Raw genomic sequence first — 25865 nt, 5'->3', positions numbered from 1 at the left:
GCCTTCTCCCTCCTTAGTGGTTCCCTGAAGTCACACATTTCTGCCGAGGGATCCCCACAGTGCTCATCGGCTGCAAGACAGACCTGAGGAAGGACAAGGAGCAGTTGCGGAAGCTCCGGGCAGCCCAGCTGGAGCCCATTACCTACACGCAGGTGGGTCAGGGACCCAGCTACCTACCGTGCCGGTCCTCGATCCCCCGAAAAGCCATAGCCAGGAGCCACCTCGGCTGTTGCCTTCTCAACTGGAGTCTCACCAGGCTCCTGGGGGCGTTGAAGCAAACAAGGGTCTAATACTGAGCATGGCTGCACTCGGCCTGGTCGACAGAGTAAGTTCCAGGCTATGCAATGAGGCCCAGTCTCACATAAAGGACGGGCAGTAGTAATAGTAGAGCCAAGATTTTTATTTCACTCCATCAGTGAACTCAGTCGCCTCAATTGTACCAAGGGGAACAGAATCCTGAGTGGCACCTAGCCCTAGCTCCATCCTCAGAATTCTGCTCCCCTCTTTGCTGGAAGCTGGTGAGAGAAGGGGGACAGGTGGGGGCCAGCGAGGGACTTCTTCCATCCAGCCATGCAAACACCAAACTGACCAGTGCCGGAATAAAGACGGGGTTCCCACCAACTCTGGAGAGCCTCCAAAGGTAGCCCCAAATTCTTAAGACCCTGAGGGGGAGTCAGGAGACCCCAGGCCCCCCTATCTGATTAACACTGCCTCTCCCCCCCTGACCCCAGGGCCTGAATGCCTGTGAACAGATGCGAGGAGCACTCTATCTGGAATGCTCTGCCAAGTTTCGGGAGAACGTGGAAGACGTCTTCAGGGAAGCCGCCAAGGTGGCCCTCAGCGCCCTGAAGAAAGCGCAGAGGCAGAAAAAACATAGGATCTGCCTGCTGCTGTGACCCTGGGGACAGAGGGCCTGAGGGGACTATCATGGCCAGGGACCCAGGCCCAGGCTCCTCTTACAGTGTCTGACATCTGGGATTAGACTCTCAGAACATTCTGGAATGGCCCCTTTGGGTTCAGGCTGTAGTGCACTGGTGAATGAGGGTGCCAGACCCACCAATGTTCTTCTACCCCAGGACTGGCACTTGTCCCAGGCCAGAGAAGGGCCCTTGTCTCAGCCCCTCTTTGCCCCAAGCCATGCGTGTCTCCCTTTCCAAACCCAACTCATGCCTGAAACTCAGAACTGGCACCGAAAATTGTGGGTAAACACGGATACGCGACGCTGTTCACGAGAGTCCCAAGCCCACTGTTTCTGTCACGGGCTCCCTGAGCTCCTGAGATAGGCCCAGCTACATCCTCCAGCCCCTTCCTGCTTCCCCTCAGGAACTTGGGGACCACAGCCTATCAGGAGAACACAGGCATCAAGCCGGACATGGGGCTGGCACCAGCCTCTCCCTTCCTACCACACTGAGGACTTCTGGCTCAGGCTTGGTCACAGCTTGGGACACGTTCAGAGGGAGAAGAAACAATCTCTTGAAACATCAAAATATACTCGGGCCAGCCAGGCCACCCACCTGATCCCTGATCCAGGTCTGGCCTCCAGCCCCAGCCAACTTCCACTGGAAACTCCTAATGGCCAGGCTCATCCCACCTTTAGGGGCCTCAGGCAAATGGGCTCTCTCCCTAGACTATGGCCCACCTGAAAATGGCCAGGACTGTGTCATTAGATAGTCAAGCTCCTCAACGGCTCAATTTCTGCCTCTGTTGGACGTGGAGCTCAGGAGTGGCCTACCTCTGCCTCATTCCAAAACTGACATGGCCACCCCTGCCCACCCTGGACAGTTTCTCTAGCCTGCTGACCACCAGTGTCTCCGACAGCAAAATTCTTGAGTCCTGACACTCCTTCTGGACCGTCTAGAGTCTGCCTTTTAGAGCTGTTCAAGCCCGGTATACCAGCTAAGTTTAGCGAAGGCACCGTCTGAGAAGAAACCATGGCCTTGACTTGGCCCCCAGAGTCAGTGTGCCAAGGAGAGAGACTTCTCGTCCCCTTCCCCAAATGCTCCAAGGCCCTGTTCTCCCCTGAGGACCCAACCAAGGACCTCTTGTTCTTTCAGAATCCAAGGCCTTGTGGACAGATCATGGGATACCGCAGCGGTCAGCAAACCACAGCCTGTGGGCCACGTGTGACCACTCCCTATTTTTGTAAATAAAGTTTTATTGAACAGCCACAATTATGTAATGGCAGTTTTTGCTCTACAACTGCAGGCTGAAGTTACCACAGGACTAGCCCACAAAAGCTCAAGATACTCATCTTCTGGGCTTTAATGGGAGGAGTTGGCCCATTCCTAATCTGTGGCAATCCCAGGTACCTGCAAAGGACGGGGAGGTGATCTGGGGACAGGAGACCAAGGGCAGAAATAGGGCAGGGATGAAGGGAGGGGCGGGCTGTGGCAAACAGGAGCGGGTGCCTGACCTTGTCCTTTGGGAATGTTGCCAGACCTTCCCATTTTTTTGTAAGGTAAACGGAAATCTGGATTCTTATGTGGAATCTCACCATGGGGGTGGGAGTGGGGGCGAGGTCTCACTGTTATCATGTAACTAAAGAATTTTAAAGTTCTGTGAGGATCGAATGAAACGTGTCTGAGGCAGCCAGCTGTGATGTCGGGTCTGAGCAGGCTGGGCAGGGATGGGACAGAACAGAACACTCAACAGGACCTGTTTGTCCCTCCACTCCTGCTGCTGCCCGGACCTCCCAGGCTCACACCCTGGGCTGAGCCCACTTAGGCCCTTCCACTCCTCCCCTTCCCACATAAACAAGAACCTCTGAGGTGAAGAGAGGAAGGGAATGGGTGACCTACAAATGGCTCAAGTTCCAGTCACAATGAGGGTATGGGTCCTATGCCAAGGACTCTCAGCAAGTCTATGAAGGTGGCTGAAGGCTCGAACTCCAACAACCAGGAGGCTTGGCGCCCTCTGGTGGAGGCTGTCCCGTAAAGCCTGCCACCGGGTCTCAAGGGGAAGAGACCTCGAAGTCCTAAGGGAACTGCACCACTTTCCCTCAGTGGCCAGCAGGCAGGCGATTCGGGAGACACACAAGTTAAGAGACAAGACAGGTAGGCTCTCTGAGAACTTAAATATTTGCCCACCACAGTGAGTGGGGGCTGTGGGAGGCTTACAGCAGAGGTGGTGGCCCAGGGTGGGGAGGGGAGGTGTTCCACAGGATGCTGAAAAGTTCCATTCCATCCGGTGCCTGGGACACAGTAAGTAGCAGGTTAGCTAAAGCCAACCCCAGTGAGGCACATCCAAACCCCAGTGAGGGATTCAAACGATAGGAGTAGGGAGGGGGGGTTCCCTGAGGCTTTTTACCCCTCCCTGGAAGACAGACATAGGCCTGCCCACTGCCATTACACAGAGCTCCGGGGAAGGCCTCAGATTCCAGGGAAGCAGGGAAGACCCGATATTAAATATGTTATAAATAAGGAGCTGGGACAGGTTAATACTGTGCGCACAGGCGGCCTTCACATTCCTCATGTCTGCCCAGGACCAGGACCTTGGCCCTGCTTCCAGTGATGCTGCTGGTCCTGAGATGCTGCTGCCCGTGGCTACTGCTGACCGGCAGCCAGGGTGCTGACTGGAATGCCCAGCAGTCTTAAGTCCAAGGCCCCCAGGCGGTACAAGAGTCCGGAGGTTCATGGCTGCTTTGTCTTGTTTCTGTTCTTCTGGAGTTTGGCATGGACGACTTTGAGTGTGGTCAGGAAATTACCGAGGAAGAGGATGAGGAAGGTGAGAGCAAGCACGAATACCTGGTCCATCCAGAGGGCAGCATCCCGCAATGCCATGCCCGGGGCAGGGGAAGAAGGAGAAGTCAGTTTCTCTGTGGAAGAACCCTGCCCCGAACCTCAACCCCATTCTCTCAGGCAAGCTTTGAAAGTGACCAGCAAAAGGTGGAAGCAGGTGAATGAGGTGGGCCCCCAATCAGGTAGAGCTCTAGAACAGCGTTCAATGGGATGGCCCTTCGTTCAAACACACGGAGGGGCCCTGTGCGCTATTGAATCCCTTCCCAGATTCAGGCCCCGGCAGCAGAGAACTGAGGGCTCGACAGAGTCCTCCCAGGGCAGCCCAGGTCTCTCTAAGCTCCCTACTCTCTACTGCCAGGCAGGCAGACACATAGAGGGAGGGAGACATGGTACCTGCCATTCTTTGCATTCCTCATGGCTGGAGAGCTCAAACAGCGTGACGGCATTGTAGAGCTGCCAGAACTGGAGACAGGGAGACAGGCACCCCTCACCCATCAGTTTCCCTGCAGGTCCATGTGGAAAAGCCAGGGAGATGGACCAGGCCCCCCCAGCATCCCAGACCGGCTACCCAAGATGTGGACATCCCTATCCTGTGAAACCGCAAATGTCTCGCACACAGCAAGTCCCAGACCCCAAAGAAATGGGATCACAGGGGCTACCTGAGGCTTCCCACCTGTCCTCCTTCAAAGAGAATGGCCCATCCTGTGCTATGACCGCAAGCAGCGGGGAAGCCCTCAGACCCCCAGGAAGCTGTGAGGCTCGGGCATTAAATGTGTCATAATAGGGAGCTGGGCTTGGGCGATATCTGCATGGATGGGCACCTCATCCCAGATACCGGAGACAGATACCTTGTGAGGGAAGGGAAGCCCCAGAGATCTCCTGTTTCCCCCAGGGTCATCCCCGACAGTGGGTACCCACAAACAGAAGGACTCACATGGCCGCAGAAGAGGAAAGGCAGGAGGAAGGTGAGGCCCCGCCACATCCAGGACTGGAACCCTTCTGTGGGGAAGAAGAGAGAGAGAGTACATGCTGCGCCTGTTTAAAAAAAAAAACCACACGGTCTCTCTGCTGCCCAGGCTGACCTCAAACTTCTGGGCTCAAGCAATCCTTCAGCCAACCAAGTGGTGGGGACTTAATATGGTCCGCCACACCCAGCCTGACATGGTGTAATTGTGTATACTGTAAAGTTCAGACCAGAAAGCCAGGCATTCCAGAGCGTAGAGTCGAGGCCCAGCACGGAGGGTCTAGAACCCCATAACTACCACACTTGGTGGCCCCGGCTCTGCGGCCTGGAGGTCTGACGCCCTTCTGATGCTGCGTCTCCACTGGAAGGGGGGTAGGGTGGGGCGGCCTTCCCAGATCCACCCCGTTGCGCAGCTACTCACCCACTGTGAGGTCTAGGTGGTTCCTCTCCCCCAGGGCCCGCAGTCTGTAGAGACAGCCCCTCTGGTAATAGTACTGTAGAAACTGCACGCAGCCTGTAGGGGGAGCACAGTACCCAAAAATATCATCCCCAAAATCTTATGTCCTTAAATGCAGACAGGTGTGGGTGGGCCGGGCAGAGGGGTGCTCTAACTTTGATTTTAATAATTTACCACAGCCATACTTCTATGTGAAGACCTCATTTTTTTTAGCAGCTGTGTTCCCTCTGCATGAGGCCACTTTTCTCCCCCCCCCCTAAAGATTTATTTATTTATTATATGGAAGTACACTGTGCCTAGAAAGAGAGCATCAGATTCCATTACAGGTGGTTGTGAGCCACCACGTGGTTGCTGGGATTTGAACTCGGGACCTTCAGAAGAACAGTCAGTGCTCTTAACCGCTGAGCCATCTCTCCAGCCGGATGGGGCCACTTCTTAAGTTGCCTGTTGCACCCAGCATGATCCCCGCAGCTTGCCTTCCAAGAAGTGTTTATTGAGTGCCTACTGCAAGCCTCGGGAAAGTCCAGAAGTTTCTAATCTGGTCAGCGCTTTGCTGGGTCATTACATGTCTGGGCTGTCTGTGCTCTAAGGGTTAAAGCATGGGTGGAGCAGTATGGGAGTGAGAGACAGAGCAGTTCTCGAGAAACCAGGGCCCCTCCCGCTAAGCCAGGCTTGAGGACTCACTCTGAAAAATGGAGAACGCTAAAAACTGATTTCGAAACTTCTGATAAATTAGTCCATTAGGCCTGGAAAACAAAACAAAACAAAACAGAAAGGGGGACACACTATAAAACCAGGCATTCATCCACACCCCAAAAGGAAGAGAACGTTTCTGTCCTTTGTCCTTGAGCTGACCGGGCCACACCCATCGATCGCCCTTTCTACAACGAAGGGACGTAGTGGTCACTCTCCTTCCCCGTGCCGTTCCCTGTCACCTCTGCCCCAGCAAACAGAAACTATGAAATAGTCCCCAGAAAGCTCCCAGCTGGCTCTGCAGGACCCTGGCAGCCCAGCCGGGCCTCCGGCCCGGTTTCAGTTGACACTTGCTCTCAGGACCCGCATGTCAGTTCTGAGAACCAGCCCTCACTCTGACCCCAGTGGACGGAGGTCACAGGGGAGACTTACCAAGTCAACATCACTCCAGACAGGAACGTGGAGACATAATGGTGAGACACCCACCAGCCCTTGATTCTTGGTGAGAAGAAAGAAAGGGGGGGGGGGCTCAGATGGAGAGACACAGGCGGGCAGCTTTCTGCTTCCTAGCCTCCATGTACAGGGGCTGCCCTGTGGCTGAGAAATGGGCCAAACCGTACCTTAACTCTTCCTGCACACGTATATAAACCCAAACAAACTACTTGCGGATTAGTCCAGGGACCTGCTCTGGTATCCAGGAGTTTCTGTGACTTTACAGAACACATCCTCAAGCCCCACCTCTTCGGCTCCTGAGATATCCCCAAGCCTATGGTCTATGCTGGACAGAACTATGTCCCAAACTTCTACGTTGCTGTCTAACTCCTTCTGGCGTGACTGTATCTGGCAAGGTTGGGGGATGCAAGGCGAAGGATGAAGGATCTTTGACCTAGTGTCTCTGTAAGAGACAGACCAGGAAGGTCCGAACACAGAGGGCGGGCTGTACAGAACCCAGGACAGGAAAGTAGCCATCTGCACGCCAGGAGTGAGGCCCAGGACCAGCATTGGTGATACCTGATGGAGGACTTCCAGCCCCCAGAGCCACAGGAAAGAAATGCCTGTTGGTTAAGATGCCCAGTGTGGCCGGGTGGTGGTGGCGCACCTTTAATCCCAGCACTTGGGAGGCAGAGGCAGGCAGATTTCTGAGTTCGAGGCCAGCCTGGTCTACAGAGTGAGTTCCAGGACAGCCAGGGCTACACAGAGAAACCCTGTCTCGAGAGATGCCCAGTGTGTATATCTTGGGGGTAGCAAGGGGTCCTTCATACATGCTGTTCTTTAGCTCCCATCTTCTTTTCTGGCTAGGCTCTGGGGTCCCAACGTGAGTTTCAGACTGGATGCCACTTCCGCCAAAGCCCCTCCCTGACTACACTGGCTAAAACATCTCTACAACAGGCACTTTACAATACAAGTCTGATTTTCATTTTGCTTCTTTCTTTCCTTTTCTTTTTTCTTTTTTCAAGAAGTATTTGTTTTATGTATGTGGTGAATACATTGTAGCTGTCTTCAGATACACACTAGAAGAAGGTATCAGATCACATTACAGATGGTTGTGAGCCACCATGTGGTTGCTCGGAATTGAACTCAGGACCTCTGAAAGAGCAGTCAGTGCTCTTAGCCGCAGAGCCATCTCTCCAGCCCCCCCCTTTTTTTCTTTCTTTAAACAGGGTCTCACTATGTAGCTCACTGTGCAGACTATGATGGCCTTGAACTCAGAGATACTCAGGCTCTGCCCGCCAAGTGTTGGGATTAAAGGTGAGTTCCACCACATTGGGCTTTTTTTTTTTTTTTTAATTTTATGAGTGTTTTGTTTGTATGATGTCTGTGTATTGCAAGTGTGTGTGGGGGGGTATGTGTGTGTGAAGCTAGAAAAGGGTGTTGGATTCTGTGGAAGTAGTCACGGACAGTTGTGAACGTCTGTGTGGGTGCTGGGAATTGAATCCAGGTCCTCTGACAGAAGGTAATGCTCTTAAGTGCTGAGTAACCTCTCCAGCCCTGGCTTCATTTTCTTTATGATGTTTATCTTTATTTTTTTTTTCTTAAAGATTTATTTATTATTTGTAAGTACACTGTAGCTGTCTTCAGACACCCCAGAAGAGGGCGTCAGATCTCACTGCGGATGGTTGTGAGCCATCATGAGGTTGCTGGGATTTGAACTCACAACCTTCAGAAGAGCAGTCAGTGCTCTTAACCACTGAGCCATCTTTTCCAGCCCCTTTATGATGTTTATTATGTGTGATGTTTCCCATCTGTAATCTGAGCCTCTTTCCTATACAGACACAAGCCCCAGAGGAGCAGGGGAGGGTGTGTCTGCATTGCTCACCTGTGGTGGTGGAAACAGGCCAGCTGCTTAGTAAATGTGTAGTAAACACACAGGTATGTGCACAGAGTCACACGTTCCGCGTTACCCCAACAGGCACAGATACGACTCTCCAGTGGCATCTTCCATATTATCCTCAGTTTATCCGCTATCATCTGTCAAAGGCCCGGGCCTCACCTCGCATGCAGTTGTGGGAATCTTACTGTGAGAAACTGGGGCTCCGTCAGCTTGGGGTTCCTGACCTAGTCATATCCACCTCAGCCGGAGAGCCAACCCAGGGAAAAAGAGGCCTCAGATTTCCAAGTGCCCAGGTCTGCTTCAGGCCTCTCTGGCTCCTCCAGCTTGCCTATGGGAACTGCTATCCGGCACACTGGGGCAACCTGCTTTGCCAAAAACACCTGGGAGCTGTCAGGTCCTTAGAGACCTGGCGATGGCACCAGGGAGCCCTGATCTTCTCTTCAGAACCCTCCTCATAGTGGATTAAGGAGGTGGATCCAAGGTGCTACCTCTCCAATCCCAGTACTCAGGAGGCATAGGCAAGGCTGATCTCTGTGAGTTCAAGACCAGCTTGGGTCTACACAAGGAGAGCCTGTCTTAAAAAAAAAAAAAAAAAAAAAAGGCAAGGGGACCCTGAGAATCTGCCACTGGGGGGGAAGGGGACCCTAAGACTTTCTTCTCGACAGGACGAAGAATCTACCACGTGCAGCTGACGTGGCTCAATGTTGCCATCACTCCTGACAGCAGGTAAACAACATGAATGAAATCATGTCCAAAACCTGTGGCTGTTGAGAGAAGTAGCCTGGGGCCAGGCATGGTGACATAGGCCCGTAATCCCAACACACGGAAGGTCAAGACAGGAGGATCTTGAGTTCAAGGCCGACCTGGACCATACATATATCGAGACCCTGTCTCAAATATAAAGAAAGAAAGGAGCTGGGGAGGGGTTAAGAGCACCTGCTGCTCCTCTAAAGGACCCGAGTTCAGTTCCCAGAATCCACATTAGGTGTCTCACAGCCCACCTATATAACTCAAGCTCCGGCCGATCCAACACACCTTTGGCCTCCATAAGCACCCGCTTATGGATGTGCTTCATACTCCTACACATGTATGTCATATGTCACAGAGGGGGTCAGGGTAAGCCATGTACTTCTTTGTCCCCAGCAGCCCTGATGTACCTTCAGCCTTTTAGCATCTAAAGGACTCTGGCTCCAGTTTCTTAACTGTAAAGGCAGTTTGCCAGATCTCAGACTTTCCGCTTAACAAGCAACCAAGAGGTCTTGCTGCAACCTCCCCAGAGCTTTGCAAGGCCGAGCCCTGGGGCCCCTTTGTTCTACTCTCTGCTAAAGTTCCCCTGAGAGACTCTCTCTCCTGGTGTGGGAACAGCTCTGGCTGGATGCAGACCCCGGGCAACAAGCCTGACTGAGCAGCGGCTTTTAATTTCACAGCTCGCTGTGCCCAGAGCCCAGCTCTGACAGATGCCACCAATAAACGCGGCTCGGTGACATCGGGTGAAACCAGAAATCCACCTTCCTCCCCAGCTTCGCATTCATGAGCACGGACACCTCCCTTAGCCCAAGGCTCTGGGCTGGCTCTCTGCATATGTGTTTATGTAACAGTTTTCATTGTAACAAGAATTCAGATACTATGCAATTCAGTGGGTTTAAGTGTTTCCACCGAGAGCAGGCAAACCATCACTACAATCAATTTTTGACCTTTGTTTCACCCCTACTAGACCTGAACCACTTAGGGATCACTTTCTAGACCTACTTACTATAGAAATGCAGCTGGCAGGGGGTATTGTGCCCCCCCCTGGGAAGAACCGGCATGCCTGTATCTGGAATGTCTGGACAGAACGTCCTGGTTGCTGGGCTGTGTGTGGGAGAGCCCACTGCTTCTCCCTGCAGGACATGCTAGCCTGCATATAAGCAGAGGGCGCACCAGGCGCACTGTTCAACACCAGGTGGCCTCTGGCTTTGGGTTTTCAGGAAACCCAGAGGAGTGGCTTCTGTGGGAAATGTTTGTTCTAAGTCTAGCCCTTAAAAAACAAAAAACAAAAAAAACAAAAAACAAAACAAAACAAAAAAACAGTGGGAGCTGGGGACCATGGCTGGCTCCCTGCAGTCATTCAGAAGGAAAGGCTCATTTGCCATCTGTCAATCATCAGTCATTCTGGTCCCCAGGCCTGTGCTTCCATGGGGCAGTACCTCACCCAGTCAGGGGTGTTTGAATGGAGAGGGGGAATCTATCTGGACACACAGCTCAGAGCCAGCCCTCCGGGTTCGGCAGCCCTCCAGCCACAGTGATTGGCTTGGAAGTCAGCAAGTGACTCAAGCCTAGCCAATCAGAAGTCTGTGTCAAGAGTGGCTGGCTCTGTGGGAATGACAGGACGAGTTCCTGCTCCTGCAGTTGTGGATGAGATAGGAAGGCAGCCTGGGCTGTGGGGAGTGAACCAGGGGGAAGCAGGTAGGTAGCCAATGGGGCTACTGACATTGCTGGAGCCCTTCTTGCTTCCTTTAACTTTCCAGGTAAAGAGCAGTAAACGCCCTTCAGATTTGGTCCTGTCAGGTGGGTTTCCAACATTTCCAAACACGAAAGAGAAGCTGGCTGTTTACTGAGCCAATGAGTCATACCCGTTGGGGAAGGCGTGGGACTCACTCACGATGCCTCCATCTCTAAGTAGGACAATCCCTACCCTGCCATCCCAGACCTGCTTCCCATGACCCCAGGTACAAAGCAGGGACATGGACAAAGTTTGCGTTTGTGCTTCAAGGAGCCCATCCTAGGAGGCCTGCTTGGTTCAGGTCTGCTATCCAGGACACCCCGGTATCCCCAAAGGCCTCTCTGCACGGAAGGGCCCAGATGTCATTTATCTCAACAAGGCTTATGGAGTGCTTACTGGGAACCAGCCGTGCACAGACCCTGTGGTGCTTATGGGGTGAAAGATGGACCAACAGGATGGCTCAGTGGGAGGGGCACCTGCTGCCAAGCCTGACAACCTGAATTCAATCCCCAGACACAACTGCATATGCACATCCATCTCTCTCTATATATATATATATGTATATATGTATATATATATACACACATATATATACACACAGAGATGATAAAAAATATAAAAATTTAAGATGTATATAGCTGCAAATGCATGCCTACATATACCTATAGTAAAATAAATATAAAAATTAAGATGACCATGGTTGCATATGCATTTCCCACATACACACAAACAATACATAAATAGACAATGAACTTAATTTAAGAAATTAAGATGAATGGAGCTGCCCACCTGCCTTGCTCCATCTCCTCACAGACTGGCCATAGGTCCTATAAATCATTCTAGCAGCTAGGACCCACTGGGTCTATTCCAGGTTCTCCTCCCCCTAGTTCCACTACCGCATGGGACTGTGTAGGGAAACCTCTTTTTAAATAGTCTGTGAGTAGCCAGGCAGTGGTGGCGCACGCCTTTAATCCCAGAGGCAGGCGGATTTCTGAGTTAGATAGAGGTCAGCCTGGTCTACAGAGTGAGTTCCAGGACAGCCAGGGCTACACAGAGAAACCCTGTCTTGGAATACCAAAAAAAAAAAACAAAAAAAACCAAAACAAACCAAAACCAAAACCAAAAAACAAAAAACCCCACAAAAACACAAAAACAAAAAAACTTGTCCGCTGGTGGGACGGCAGTTCCGGTCCTTGCCTCTTGGCTCAGTGTTCAGAGTGAGAACACGCAGGAGAAGAACCTGCTTGGAGAGACAACCAGGGTGGTTGGCAGACGATCCCCTAGTTTCCCAGTTTTGGGGGATGGGGAAGGGGTGACTTTGACTGTCCGGGAACTATCTTTGTAGACCAGGCTGCCCTCGAACTCACAGAGATCCACCTCTTTGCCTCCCAAGTGCTGAGATTAAAGGCATGTACCACCAGGCCCAGTAGAAGAACCAGGCTTAAAAACTCAGCTCTAAGGCTGGAGAGCTGGCTCAGTGGTTAAGAGCACTGACTGCTCTTCCAGAGGTCCTGAGTTCAATTCCCAGCAACCACATGGTGGCTCACAACCATCTGTAATGGGATCTGATGCCCTCTGCTGGAGGTGTCTGAAGACAGCTACAGTGTACTCATATATACATAAAATAAATAAATAATTTAAAAAAAAAAAAAAAAAACTCAGCTCTAGTGCTCGCCTCGGCAGCACATACACTAAAATTGGAAAGATACAGAGAAGATTAGCATGGCCCCTGCGCAAGGATGACATGCAAATTCGTGAAGCGTTCCACATTTAAAAACAAAAACGAAATAACCTCAGCTCTAGGCTGATCCTCACTAGCTCTCAGGAAGGTGGGGGGACAACAGGATGACCTCAGGGGTCAGGGGCACTTGCCTCCAGGCCTCACCAGCCTAAGCTCAGCTCCCAGGAAAGAACTGAGAACCGCACAGTATCCTTAGCCCTCCACACTTGGACCAGAATTACACATGCCCCGCCTGAGGTAAAGAAATAATTTTAAAAAGGAAGTAGGGAGAGGGGTAGGAAGTTAAGGGTCACCATAAAAAAGGAATCAGATTTTTAGAAAACAGGTCCTACAGGTGGAAAGTTATGGATTTTGTTTTATTTATTTATTTTATTTTATTTTATTTTTTTGGTTTTTCGAGACAAGGTTTCTCTGTGTAGCTCTGGCTGTCCTGGAACTCACTCTGTAGACCAGGCTGGCCTCGAACTTAGAAATCCACCTGCCTCTGCCTCCCAAGTGCTGGGATTAAAGGCGAGCACCACCACTGCCTGGCTATTTTATTATTTTTTTAAAAGACAGGATTTCACTATATAGCCCTGGCAGACCTGGAATTCACTAGAGATCCACCTGCCTCTGCCTCCCAAGTGCTGGAAGTGTGTACTACTGTTCTTAGCATATTACAGATCTTTAAAAAAATATATTTTAATTACATGCATTTATTTATTATTGGTAAGAGTGTATGGAGGGCAAGAAAAAACCTTTATAGTCTGTTCTCTCCTTTTACCTATGTGCATTTAATTATTATAGGTGAGAGTATATGGAGGTCAGGAAAAAAAACTTTATAGTTGGTTCTTTCCTGCCACTCTGTGGGTCCCAGGGACAGGTCAGGGGGTCAAGCTTTGTGGCAAGAGTCTTTGCCCACCACAATCTTGCCAGTCCCAAACCATGGATCTTTTAAAAATACTTTTTTTAGTCTTTTTTATTTGTTTGTTCTTGTTTTGTTTTGTTTTTGTTTTTTCAAGACAGGGTTTCTCTGTATAGCCCTGGCTGTCCTGGAACTCACTTTGTAGATCAGGCTGGCCTCAAACTCAGAAATCCGCCTGCCTCTGTCTCCCAAGTGCTGGGATTAAAGGCGTGCACCACCACTGCCCGGCTTTAGTCTTTTTTAAATGTTTAGTTTTTATTTTGTGTATTGCTGTTTTGCTTGCATGTAGGTGTGTGTGTCATCTGTGCCCAGTGTCCTCAGAGGCTAGAAGAGAGTGTTGAATCCTCTGGGACTGGAGTTATATAGATGGCTGTAGATGCCGAGAACCAAACATGGGTCCTCTGCAGATGTAGAGAATGCTACCAACTGCTGGGCCATCTCTCCAGTCCCCAAACCATGGATCCTGACTGGATCTCAGGACTCTGCTCAGAGGCAGTCAGAGCTGATAGAAGATGAATAAAAAAAAAAGGGTCTTCCTGAATTCAGGACCATTGGGAACCCCTTTAAGCTTAGATTCAGACACTGACATTGAGATATGGTGACTCCCCCAAGGGACACTGAAACAGTCCAAAGAGGGGCCATGGCCAGCTCAGTGCTCCAGAGCTGCTCGGAGACACCCTGGGATCCCCTGGTTCAAGGCAGGGTTTTCACTGGACCCTCACCTCTTGTGCAAGACTCCTTTCATCAAAGTCCATCCATCCCACTAGTAACAATGTTCCTCCGGGGACCCAGCCCACTCCCCACACTTGCATCAGTTCTGATGGATCTAGGAGATGGTGAGGTAGTGTCAAAGAGCTCCAAGCCTCAGACCCATAAGGAAATGGCAAACCCATCCCAGGGTAGGCTCAGAAAAATTGCAAAACCTTCCTTCCTGGTCCAGCTATGAAAGATGATGGGATATGCAGGCAACGTCCACTGTAGCTTCCTTCCCCCCTGGGTGTTTACGGACTGAAGACTGTTCCCCCCTGCAGAAACTGTTCCTCTTGAGATCAGCTAAACCTGTCTCCTTGGTCCAGCTGTATGCAATGGCCACACATCTGTGTTCAACTCTGTGTCATAAACTCACTGAGCTTCTGGGGCGCTGCTGGTTCTCCATCAGAGAGCCCAGGCCACCTCAACCCGGTTATTTCTGCGAGTCCATGAGTCTGTCTGTGTGTCCATGTGACTGTCTTTGTCTTTTCTTCATTCCCTCAGTGTCCCAGGCAGTTCCCTGAGACTGTGATAACCACAGCACTCAAGCCTAGCCAATCACAGCCTTGCATTCTTTGGTAACAAGGACTAGTTCAGAGACAGGCATGCGGTCCAGCCAGTGCCTGCTCCCGGACAATGGAGCAAAGCTGGTAAGACTCTCAGCAGAAAGAAAACATGTCCTGTTTGAGTCTGAGATCTTAAATGCACTCTACCTGAGGTCATTCCCAGTGAACCTCCTGTATTTCTTTTCTTTTCTTTTTCTTTCTTTTTTTTTCTTTGTTTGATTTCTTTCTTTCTTTCTTTCTTTTTTTTTTTTTTTTTTTTTTTTTTTTTTTTTTTTTTTTTTTTTTTTTTTTTTGTTTGTTTGTTTTGTTTTTTGAGACAGGGTTTCTCTGTGTAGCCTGGAACTCACTCTGTAGACCAGGCTGGTCTCGAACTCAAAAATCTGCCTGCCTCTGCCTCCCAAGTTCTGGGATTAAAGGCGTGTACCACCACTGCCCAGCCGAGAGGACAGATTTCTTTCTTTTTCTCTCTCTCTCTTTCTTTCTTTTATAAGATTTCTTTATTGTTACTGTAGCTGTCTTCAGACACGCCAGACGATGGTGTCAGATTAAGGATGGCCATGAGCCACCATGTGGTTGCTGGGATTTAACTCAGGACCTTTGGAAGAGCAATCAGTGCTCTTAACCTCTGAGCCATCTCCCCAGCCCCGAGAGGGCAGATTTCTTTTTTTTTTTCTTTTTTCTTTTGGTTTTTCGAGACAGGGTTTCCCTGAGTAGCCTTGGCTGTCCTGGAACTCACTTTGTAGACCAGGCTGGCCTCGAACTCAGAAATCCACCTCCCTCTGCCTCCCAAGTGCTGGGATTAAAGGCGTGCGCCATCACCGCCCGGCTGAGAGGGCAGATTTCTAATGACAGTAAATCAGCCTGACTTGGGGTTTCTGTCGCTTGTCACCAAGAGACTGAAAATAAAGTAGGTGACATTATGCCCATAGCATCAGGCATGGTCTCCCTCATCCTGGATGTCAACATTTCTCTTTGGCTCCCTGTTCCTCCAACTGACCGCCCGTCCCCACAGGCTGTGCCTCTAGTTACCTGGAACCATTGCTGATGAGGATGCTCTCCCGAATGGTCAAGGTGCAGTAATACCACACGAGCAGGAAGTTGAAGACTTCATCTGTCACCCTGGTTGGAAGAAACATCCCCCCAGAGAACAGCTTGAGCCTCCCCTCAACGACCAGGACCAGAACTGCCCTGTGATGGAATCAGTTCTTGGGTGTCTCCTCTCTCCTAAGCACAGACCATGTGCCATCTCTACCTGGCCCCATCCACATCCCAAGATCTAGCAGAGGCTCCTTCTCTGGCCATCCAGCCCACACAGCCACCGGAGTGCAAACACCAATGACTGATGACAGCAATGAGAGGCATGGAAGAGCGTTCCTGGAACTCAGAGCCAGCAAGGTCCCGCGACATCCTGACCCCTCACTTCAGCCTCCAGAGTGGCGACAGACCATGTTGCTGCCGTGTTCTCTAGTTGGCAAAAACTTCACTAGAGAGATCTTAGGAGACTTGTGGATAAGCAGTGGGGAGAAATAATAAAATGCCTAGGCTCTAGGGGGAAAGCTTAGACACTGGATTAGAACGACACACCACAGGCTGCCCTGGGAGGAACCCAGAGGCCTTGGTGTAAGGGCCTTTGACAGCATACCAAGCATACCATCTCTCTTCCAGAGGGGCAGCTGAGCAGGCATTGCTGGGGTGCGCAGCCTTTGCCCTCTGGGGCACAAGCCAGGCAGTGGCCACAGGCAGGCATGGGCTAAGAGCATGCAAGGACCTTTGTTAGCAAACTGAAGTAGCCAGGACAGCAGCTGGACTCTCTCGGCAAAGTGCATGCCAGGAAATAAACCCTTGACATTTAGGCCAAATGCGTAAGCCATACTTGGCTTGCCTCCTCCCTGTTAACAGCAGAAACCCCAAGCAGAGTCAGGGATGGACCAGACCCCTCCCAGTGGTATATGGCTCCTTCCTCCACCCTCAGCTCAGCACTGTCTACCTTCCCTCTCTCTCTGTTCCGTCAGTGATGGGCAGATACTGGGTACTATGACATAGTGGATGGCTATAACCCCGTGAGGTATATGGCTTGTGGCCACTGTCTGACGGGGGATGGGGGGTCCCATAGGGAATCTATTCATAGATAAAACCATTCTGCCTCAAGACCGGGATTTAAATCCATCCCGGTTGGGCTGGGCTGGCTCTTCTTATTTTTCGGGCATCCATCTTTCTACCCATCAGTTGTCTTAAACATCCTACGCTGGCCTCCAACACTCTCCTAGTCATTGATGACCTTGAACTTCCGATCCTCCTGCCTCCACTCTCTGAGAGCTGGGATTACAGGGGGGGGGGGTTTGGGGAGTGGTGTTTATTTGGGGCTGAAGACTGAACCAAGGCCTTCTTGCATGCCAAAGCGAATACCCTCCCAACAGAGTTACATCCTCAGCCCTACTGATTTATTTATTTTGTAACTAAGATATAATTCACATGCCATAAAAAAAAAATTCCCCTTTTAAAGTATGTAATTTGAAGGCTGGGTAGTACAGGCCTTTCATCCCAGCACTTGGGAGGCACAGGCAGTGGATCACTGTAGATTCAGGGCCCGCCTGGTCTACGAAGTGAGTTCTAGGCCAGCCAGGGCTACAAAGAGACCCTGTTCCAAATCACTAAATAAATAAATAATAATAAAAAAATTAAAAAGCTTATGGTTTGGTGTCCTTTGTTCATTCTGTCATACTGCTAACTAATTCCAGAACACTCCATCATTCTCAAAAATAAAATTATAAAAATATAAATAAATAAAAATGAATAAAATAAAAATACTGGTGCCCCTGAATTGCTATTCCCCATTCCCAAGTCCCCTGGCAAGTTCTACCCCTCTGTGTGTCTCTCTGAACCTGTCCTTCTAGTCATTTCATACCAATGGACACGTACAATACATGTACATGTGTTCCTGTGTTCTTTCACTTAGCATGATGCTGTCAAAGCTCATCCATGCTGCAGCATGTCAGTGCTGTGCTCTGTGCTAAGGCCATGTCACATCCCAGTGTATGCGCAAACCCCACCAGACTCCAGCCACTCCTACATCATGAGGCCCAGCTAGGCAGCCGCTATTCCATAAAGCTTGCTAGATAGAGACGGGTGGGAAGGGATGCTACGTCCTGTCAGAACTGCTCCCTCCCCAGCCTACAGTAGCCCCGGTTAGGGAAGCAAGCAGAAAAGACTGCCTCCCTGGGGACACCTCTTCACACCCCACCCCCGTGCCCTCCCTCACACACACACCGCCACGCCCCGTTACCTGTAGTGAAGGACAAAGCGACACGCCACAGCACCCAGAAGCAGGATAATGGTCAGGTAGAGCTTAAACTTCTCATACTCGTCCTTATAAGCAAACCTGCCACGGCAGACAGCCCAGGGAAGGTCTCAGATCACTACCATCCCACGGTGCCTCACCAGCCACTATCCCTGCCTCTGCTGCCACATCCTGCCCAATGATCTACAAGGGAACCAGACCTCCAACTGGTGATGTCTAGTGAGGGAAAGGGGACCAACTACAAAAGGGCCCTGTCCCTGGGCTTTGAGGCCATGTTGGGGACAGACATGGGTCACAGACAAGTTTTCTCTACCCTTACCTAAAGATTGCAGAAAAAACAAGGGCTAATGGCAGCTGGAAATGTCACCTAGATTTGGTTAGACAGGACTCTCTGTTTCCCAGGACAAACACTGTGATAAGATTTAGGATAGAGTTGATGTTGCTCTCATGGAAAATAGCATGGCCCTATCCACAAACCGACTGGCTCGGTGAAAGTAAGGAGAGGTTCCCGCAATGGCTCCCCAACTGAGGTGGGCAGGGTCAGAAAGCCAGATAGCCAGGGCCTCAATTGCTAACAAGTTTTGACCCATGCAAAAACCCCTAACATCCATCCTTCGTCCTCGAGTTAAAAAGAGTAAGTTGGGACCCGGGTATACTCACTTGGCCTGATTGCTGAGGAGGGTCACATTCACATTGCCAAGAACCAGATTCAAGTAGAGCCTGGAAGGAAAGACCTGTGAGGGCGCAACCAACACTTTTCAAGCTTAGTGAATGCACGCTGAGCATCTCACATCAAAACACAAGAGGCTAAGCTGGTGGTCGAGGGGCCCCACCATGGCTGAGAACAGTGGTTAGCTACAAAGCATGGTAACTGCATCCACGACAGCATGCCCATCTGAAGCTTCCCCCACTGAAGCTAACTTACAGGCCTCATCTCCCAGCCTCCTTTGCAGCCAGATGTAAGCATGTCACTAACCTGTAACCCAAGTATGACTAACTTACTGCCAAAGAGTCAAAGACATTTATTCAACATCCAAGTCCATTCTTTCTCTCTCTTTCTCCTCTCTCTCTCTCTTTCTCCTCCCCCTCTCTCTTACACACACACACACACACACACACACACCACACACACGCGCGCACACACGCGCACGCGCGCAATCTAACCCAATGAAAACCCACCCTAGGTTTTTAAATCCTCAAGACCACTAAGGAACCATATTTTTTTTTTCCTGTTAGAATGCCTAGGCAAGTAGAAGCAAGCCTAACATTGCTGGGGGTAGGGCTGGGGCTAGGGGTGGGTGACAGCTTATAGAAAAAGCCTGCCTATGAATAGCATAAACGTACACAATGGAAAAGACAGTTAAAAAGAAAGCTCAGAGAGAGCAGGGTTCTAACAGCATCTAAGTGGCAGGATCTATCCATACCTGGTCTATATTCATAACTAATATCTTAGCTACAAATCCCTCATTTCTTCTTAAGCAACCTTGAGTTGTCTAGCCAGTCTGACAGATTCCTAACTAATGCAACATCCCCAAGAGGCTTTTGAGAGAAAAGCTGGGGAAAAGAATTCAAGCAACACACAGCTAGAGGGTCTCGATGATGGTGGAGATGCTGTTAAATGGACTGCCGACTAACTTGGGAAGTGTTTAATCCAAATACATCGGAGAAGACAAAAAGGAGGGTAGGGTGATAGTGCCCTAAGGCGCCTGTGTAATACCCATCTGGCTGAGGTTTACGAGCAACCTTTCCTCATCAGAGAGCTGACTCCGTGCCAGGCTGAACCCTGCTTCCAAAACAGAAAGTAAGTAAGGGCAGAGTGTGGCACACACCTGTAATTCCAACACTCCAGAGGCAGAGGCAGGAGGATCACCTCGAGTTCAAGGGCAGCTTGGTCTACAGGGAGTTCTGGGCCAGCCAGAGCAAAAATAATGGGGCCCTGCCTTTAAAGATTTAAACAAATAAACAGACAGCTGGGATGTAGATGAGTCTAGAACACAGCCTAGTGCGCCAGGGTGCCCTGGTTCCAATCCCCGAGGGAAACAAAAGTCGGTGTGTGGGGCAACACTTCAATGGAACACAGCAGATTGCTGGGGATAAAGTCACTGCTGCATGCCGCAGGCATGACCAGGACAATACTGGGCATGCAAAATGCACTCACTACATGGTTCTCTTGAGAGAGAACACTTTCCTTCTACCCCAGATGGCACATGCAGGTACCAGGTGTGTTAGCTCAAAAGAGGTGCCCTAGGGACGTCACTCCCAGTCACAGGGGAAGGACTGCTGCTCCTCCTAGACTGGAAAGAGCAGGGATCAAAGCGTCCCCCTCCCAATCCTCCTTGTCCCGTTCTCCCCTGTCCTGTGACTCTCACACCCCAGCAGGGCGTGGGGGCCTGCAGCAGGAAATCAGAGGGCTCGTACCCGTTCTTCTTCGGTAGGTAGGCCTCCATGTCAAAGAAGATGTTCTGCCGCTCCTTAATGTTGGCGGTCATCTGCTGGATGAGCTCCGCCTCTGCATGGCTGGAATGGCGCTTGTACCTGTGATGGGAGGGATGCTGAGCTCCTCGATGATGCCCTTGCATCTCTGCCTCCCTTCCCAGACCCGACCGATCAGGATGGCATCGGGGTACTTCACAAACAGTAGCTATGTAAAGGTCACACAGGTAGACGCAGTGAAGCATCTGGAACGGTACTCGGCCCGTACTCGGCACACAGCCGCTGGCTGTGCTAAACTGTTTTCTTCAACTGGAACAGAACTTGAAGATTCCTGAGAGGACTGACTGAAAGGCAGGAGATGGTAATAGCTGCTAGCCCAATCCAGGTCTTCCTTGATGGAGAGGTGGAGAGAGGTAACTCTCAAAACTAGAGAAGCTGGAGGTGGGTATGGTGACATGTGCCGGTAAAGCCAACACGCAGGAGGCAGGGTAAGCCGGGTGAGGTGGCGCATGCTTTTAATCCTAGCACTCGGGAGGCAGAAGCCAGTAGATCTCTGAGTTGAAAGTCAGTCTGGTCTACAGAGCGAGTTTTTTGTTGTTGTTGGTTTGGTTTGGTTTGGTTTGGTTTGGTTTGGTTTGGTTTGGTTTTTTGAGACAGGGTTTCTCCGTGTAGCCCTGGCTGTCCTGGAACTCACTCTGTAGACCAGGCTGGCCTTGAACTCAGACAGACGCCTGCCTCTGCCTCCCAAGTGCTGGGATTAAAGGTGTGCTCCACCACTGTCCGGCCTACAGAACGACTTTTAAGACAGCCAGGGGTATGCAGAGAAACAGGCTCAAAAAACCTAAATAGATAGATACATGGATGGATGGATGGATGGATGGACAGACAGATAGTGTAGACCAACAGACAGACAGAGAGATGATAGATATAGATGGGTGGATGGATAGATAGATAGATAGATTAAGAATAATACTGATGGTAATACAGGAGGGCTCCTCAGTGTAGGACCCTAACTCATGGTCAGCCTTCCTCAACTGATGCTTCTCGTGGTGAAGCAGAACAGCGTCTGCAGATATCCCAGGTGCCGCAGCAGGGCTGGGAAGCTCTACTGGTATTTACTGGGGTTCTGCTGGGCACCCAGAGTGTCCAAACAGTCTTAATAAGACTAAGACTGAAGCCGGGCGAGGTGGCGCACGCCTTTAATCTCAGCACTTGGGAGGCAGAGGCAGGCAGATTTCTGAGTTTGAGGCCAGCCTGGTCTACAGAGTGAGTTCCAGGACAGCCAGGGCTACACAGAGAAACCCTGTCTCGAAAAACCAAAAAAAAAAAAAAAAAAAAAAGGCTAAAACTGAAAGCCCCAGCTTCCTCAGTCGGGAAGACTGGAGGGTCTAAGCTTAGCTCACACATGGCCACCTACGTGACTTACTCCAGCGACTTTGAGAGCAAAGCCAAGCTAAGGAAAAGCAGGATTCAGAGGAAAAAAACAGAGTCCTACGCACACACTTTGACCCCCCGGATCCAGTGATGCCTGAAGCCACCTCTGGTTTTTTTCCCAATTAAAAATTTCCATTTTCTTCTTAAGCCAGTTTTGAGTTGGGTCCCTTAGAACGAGGGAGGGCTGGGGTGCGGCTCGTAGAGCTGATCGCCTCACAGGTGCAAAGCCCTGGGCTCCGACTCAGCGAACCCAGCCCTGTGTAAACCAGATGCAGTGGACTCAGGAGGGGAGGAAGGAAGGTCAGAAAGTCAAGGTCACCCTCAGCTCCCAATGGAGACCCGCCACCTCTTACCTCTGGAGCGTGAGTTTCAGGTCCTTGAGGTGCCTCTTCTGCTTGCTGATGGAGGTGCTGCACAGTGTCTGTAGTGAGGTCAGCTCCTCCAGCTTCTGCTTGTAGATCCTGTGTGTCTCCTGGAGGACAAAGCAGCACAGTGAACCATGGATGGTGAACCACGGACACGATGGGAGAGGTGTGTGTGTGTGGGGGGGTGTTATAATGGTATGGCTAGCAAGGATAACGCTTTGAAAATTAAAACTGCGGCTGACCGAGGAAGGGGCAAGACACGGCGGCTGATTTCCTGCTAGTCCTGACTTTTTAAAAAAAATATTTATTTTATTTTATGTATATGAATGCACTGTAGCTGTTTTCAGACACACACCAAAAGAGGGCATCGGATCCCATTACAGACGGTTGTGAGCCACTGGGTGGTTGCTGAGAATTGAACTCAGGACCTTGGGAAGAGCAGTCAGTGGTCTTAACCACTGAGTCATCTCTCCAGCCCTTTCTTCCTTTTATTTTCTTTCTTCCTTTTATTTTCTTTCTTTTTCTTTCTTTCTTTCTTTCTTTTAAAGATAGAGTCTCTCTATGTAACCCTGGCTATCCAAGAAGTCACCAAATAGGCTGGACAATGGGGGCCCACACCTTTAATCCCAGCACTTGGGAGGCAGAGGCAGGCACATTTCTGAGTTCAAGGCCAGCCTGGACTACAGAGTGAGTTCCAGGACAGGCAGGGCTACAAAGAGAAAGCCTGTCTCAAAAAAACAAAACAAGGGGCTGGAGAGATGGTTCAGCGGCTAAGAGCACTGACTGCTATTCTGAAGGTCCTGAGTTCAAATCCCAGCAACCACATGGTGGCTCACAACCCTCTGTAATGAGATCTGACACCCCTTCTTCTGGTGTGTCTGAAGATAGCTACAGTGTTCTTACATATAATAATAGATAAATCTTAAAAAAAAAAAGAAAAAGAAAAAGAAAAAAAGAAAAACAAAACAAAAAGCCATTCTGTAGACCAGGCTGTCCTGAACACACTGAGATCCCCCAACCTCTGCCTCCTCAGTGCTGTGAATCACAGCATGTGTCCATCTCATTCTTCCTTATATTAACCAAACATGGTGTAGAAAGGTTGCCAAGCACTCTGTGTGTGTGTGTGTGTGTGTGTGTGTGTGTGTGTGGTTCTCTGAGGACTGAGAACAGTACCTTGTACATTCTAGGTACATTTTCGACATCCTCAGCCTCCCTGCCAATCTTTCTTCTTGATTTTGTGAAGCCAGGTTTCACACACCCCAGGATGGTGCTGAACTCACTATGTAGCTAAGGATGAACTTGAACTTTTGAGTCTTCTACCTCTACCTCCTGAATATGAGGATTGCAGCCATGTGCCAGCACACCCTGTCTACATGGTTCTGAGACTCGACCCTTGTGCATGCTTGGCATACACTACCAACAGAGCTACATGGTTTGGAAGACAGCAAGGTGCCCAGTTCCGGTGGTCATGTGTCCAGTCCCAGCCAATCACTATCCTCTAAACTCCTGATTGGTTCAGAGGCAAACGCATGGTTCCTACTGGCCCAATAGGAACCAGTCTTGGGATTTTTAGAGAAAAGGGTTAGATGAGAGATGCTTTTGACTCCTGGCTCACTGGGTGGAAGCCAGACCTCTGGCCCGAGAGGGTCAAACAGAAGACAAGAGTCAGGTGATAAGATGAAATTCTCATAGCATCTACTATGGCAAGGGTTTGCTGTCCAAAGGTGCATGTGATGAGTCCCCAATGCCACGGTATTGAGATGGACCGGGATCTTTACGAGCTGGGAATGAGTGAAAGGTGACTAAGGGACAGGGGTTGGTCAGCTAAGTCTCATGGGACCGGATCAGTGCTCACAAGAGCAGACTGTGACATTAAGTCGGGTGCCCGCCCCAACCATTCTCTCAATGCATGCTCTTCTATATGCACCTGCTCGTCCACTACTTTTATCATGTTCCATATTATCTACCATATGATGCACATCGTTATCCTTGCCAGATGTGGCCCGTGAGCAGATTCAGCCTTCAAATCTGTGAGCCAGAGCAGACACAGTATCCAGTGTCAAGTATTTTATGGTGACAATATGACATGGATTCCAGCTCTTGGGTTTGTGTCGTGGGTTGTATGGACTGTAAGTTCTTTCATATTTACTTTTCGCTTTGGGTTTCTGATCTTCGCTGTGAAGAGAGAGCGCTTGCAAAGCTCCTATCTCCTCCCTAAAAGCCACCTTCCCTTTCCCAGACAACATCACTCAGTAAACTTAGTAGTTCATTCTTGGAAATAACCCTTCTGAGTCATAACAAGAGGCTTATCCTGACGCTGGGAGAAAGGAACACAGTTAGCTCTCAAATTGCTACCACACTCAGCTCCCAATACATAATGACCTTGAAGGTGGTGGGAGCCGACAGGAGGACGCAGAACATGAGGCTAACATCAGTGAGCAGTGGACAGAGTTCGAAGACCCATTTCTCTTCTTTTTCCCTTTTCTTCCTTCCTTCCTCCCTTCCTTTTTTTTTTTCCCAAACAGCGTCTCACTGTAGAGCCCTGGTTGACCTGCAACTCTATGCAGACAGGAATGGCTTCGAAGTCAAGAGATCTGGACGTCTCTGCGTCCCAAGTGTTGGGATCAAAGGCATGTGTCACTATGCTGGCTTAAACAAGTCATTAGCTGACACAGAAGCAGAGGGGGAGAGGAGCGGGTACCAAGGAGAGTCTAAACTAGCATGAATGATGGGCATACCTTCAGTCCCAGTTCTCAGGGGGCGGGGCAAGGGCGGGGCTGGGGCGGGGCAGCTGCAGGAGAAGGAGCAGGGGCAGGAGGATCATCATTAGTCCAAGCCAAGCTTGATCTATACAGAAGGTTGTAGACTAGGAAGGTCTGTATAGTGAGAACACATCTCAAAAAAAAAAAAAGGTGGGGGGAGGGTAGAACAATTAGAGATGACATCCAAAAATGCGTAAGCCAGTCACCCTGCAACATTCATTTGCAAGGGGGTGGGCGGGCATAGCCAGCAGCCCCCTCTCCTTCCAGGGCCTCTCAGAGAGGAAAATCAAGTTTTCCTAATAGGCTTATTTATCCTAAAACGATTTCAAGCTTGCAAACTTTCAAAAGCAGTGTGAAGAATGCCACACTCCAGAGCATACCACGCCCCCCTCACACCCCCACAGCAGGCGTCTCTCAGGGTGCGATATCTCCTGTGCTCCTACCCATCTTTTTCTCTATCCTGAGATATCTCTATCAGGGACCTGCAGGCAAAGCCTGCCGTCCAAGCCTGTGGAGGCTGTAAGCCAGAAGTGAGTGTTGGAGGGTTGGAAATACTAAAAGTTTTAAACCATCCCACGCTCTGAGAACATTACAGGTCACTGGAATTTCCACAGACACACACACACACACACACACACACGGTTTTTACTCCTGCTCCCTCACACATGGCTCCGTCATGCATGGCTTTGGTACTGCAGCAACCAAGCGAGAGGCAGTGGCACAGACTGTATGGCCCTTTGCCAAGGAAGTTTGCCCACCCCTGTGCCGACCCATTAGGGAATCGGCTATAACCATAGTACTTCTCAATTGAACATCAGGGTGCATCAGCTGGGATCGGTGGTATCTGCTATCGTCAGATTCAGTTACTGAATACGGGTAACATGAGGCTTTCATGTCAGATACCAAGACTCACACTTGCCAACTGTCTTCTTTTTTTTTTTTTTTTT

General features: G+C 50.2%; 2 protein-coding genes and 1 non-coding gene across 3 annotated transcripts in view; 2 read left to right on the top strand and 1 right to left on the bottom strand.

The window, feature by feature from the left end:
• Positions 1–2168, top strand: part of Rhof (ras homolog family member F, filopodia associated) — a 15344-nt gene extending 13176 nt beyond the window's left edge. The window contains exons 4-5 of the mRNA XM_031337808.1: positions 18–152; positions 732–2168. Of these exons, the coding sequence (XP_031193668.1) occupies positions 18–152; positions 732–896 (300 nt within the window). The 3' untranslated portion in view covers positions 897–2168. The remainder of the gene's footprint in view (positions 1–17; positions 153–731) is intronic.
• Positions 2169–3057: 889 nt separating this feature from the next.
• Positions 3058–25865, bottom strand: part of Tmem120b (transmembrane protein 120B) — a 43498-nt gene continuing 20690 nt past the window's right edge. The window contains exons 2-12 of the mRNA XM_031337807.1: positions 22145–22263; positions 20343–20459; positions 18585–18644; positions 17910–18005; positions 15656–15745; positions 6284–6349; positions 5843–5904; positions 5123–5215; positions 4672–4736; positions 4131–4199; positions 3058–3743 (exon numbers count right to left, since the gene is read on the bottom strand). Of these exons, the coding sequence (XP_031193667.1) occupies positions 3630–3743; positions 4131–4199; positions 4672–4736; positions 5123–5215; positions 5843–5904; positions 6284–6349; positions 15656–15745; positions 17910–18005; positions 18585–18644; positions 20343–20459; positions 22145–22263 (951 nt within the window). The 3' untranslated portion in view covers positions 3058–3629. The remainder of the gene's footprint in view (positions 3744–4130; positions 4200–4671; positions 4737–5122; positions 5216–5842; positions 5905–6283; positions 6350–15655; positions 15746–17909; positions 18006–18584; positions 18645–20342; positions 20460–22144; positions 22264–25865) is intronic.
• On the top strand, positions 12333–12439 carry LOC116071573. The gene has a single exon (XR_004110983.1). It is a non-coding gene; the product is annotated as a U6 spliceosomal RNA (small nuclear RNA).

Source organism: Mastomys coucha, unplaced genomic scaffold (assembly GCF_008632895.1).
Source record: "Mastomys coucha isolate ucsf_1 unplaced genomic scaffold, UCSF_Mcou_1 pScaffold22, whole genome shotgun sequence".
NCBI lineage: Eukaryota > Metazoa > Chordata > Mammalia > Rodentia > Muridae > Mastomys > Mastomys coucha.
This window is presented reverse-complemented; position numbering and strand designations above follow the sequence as displayed.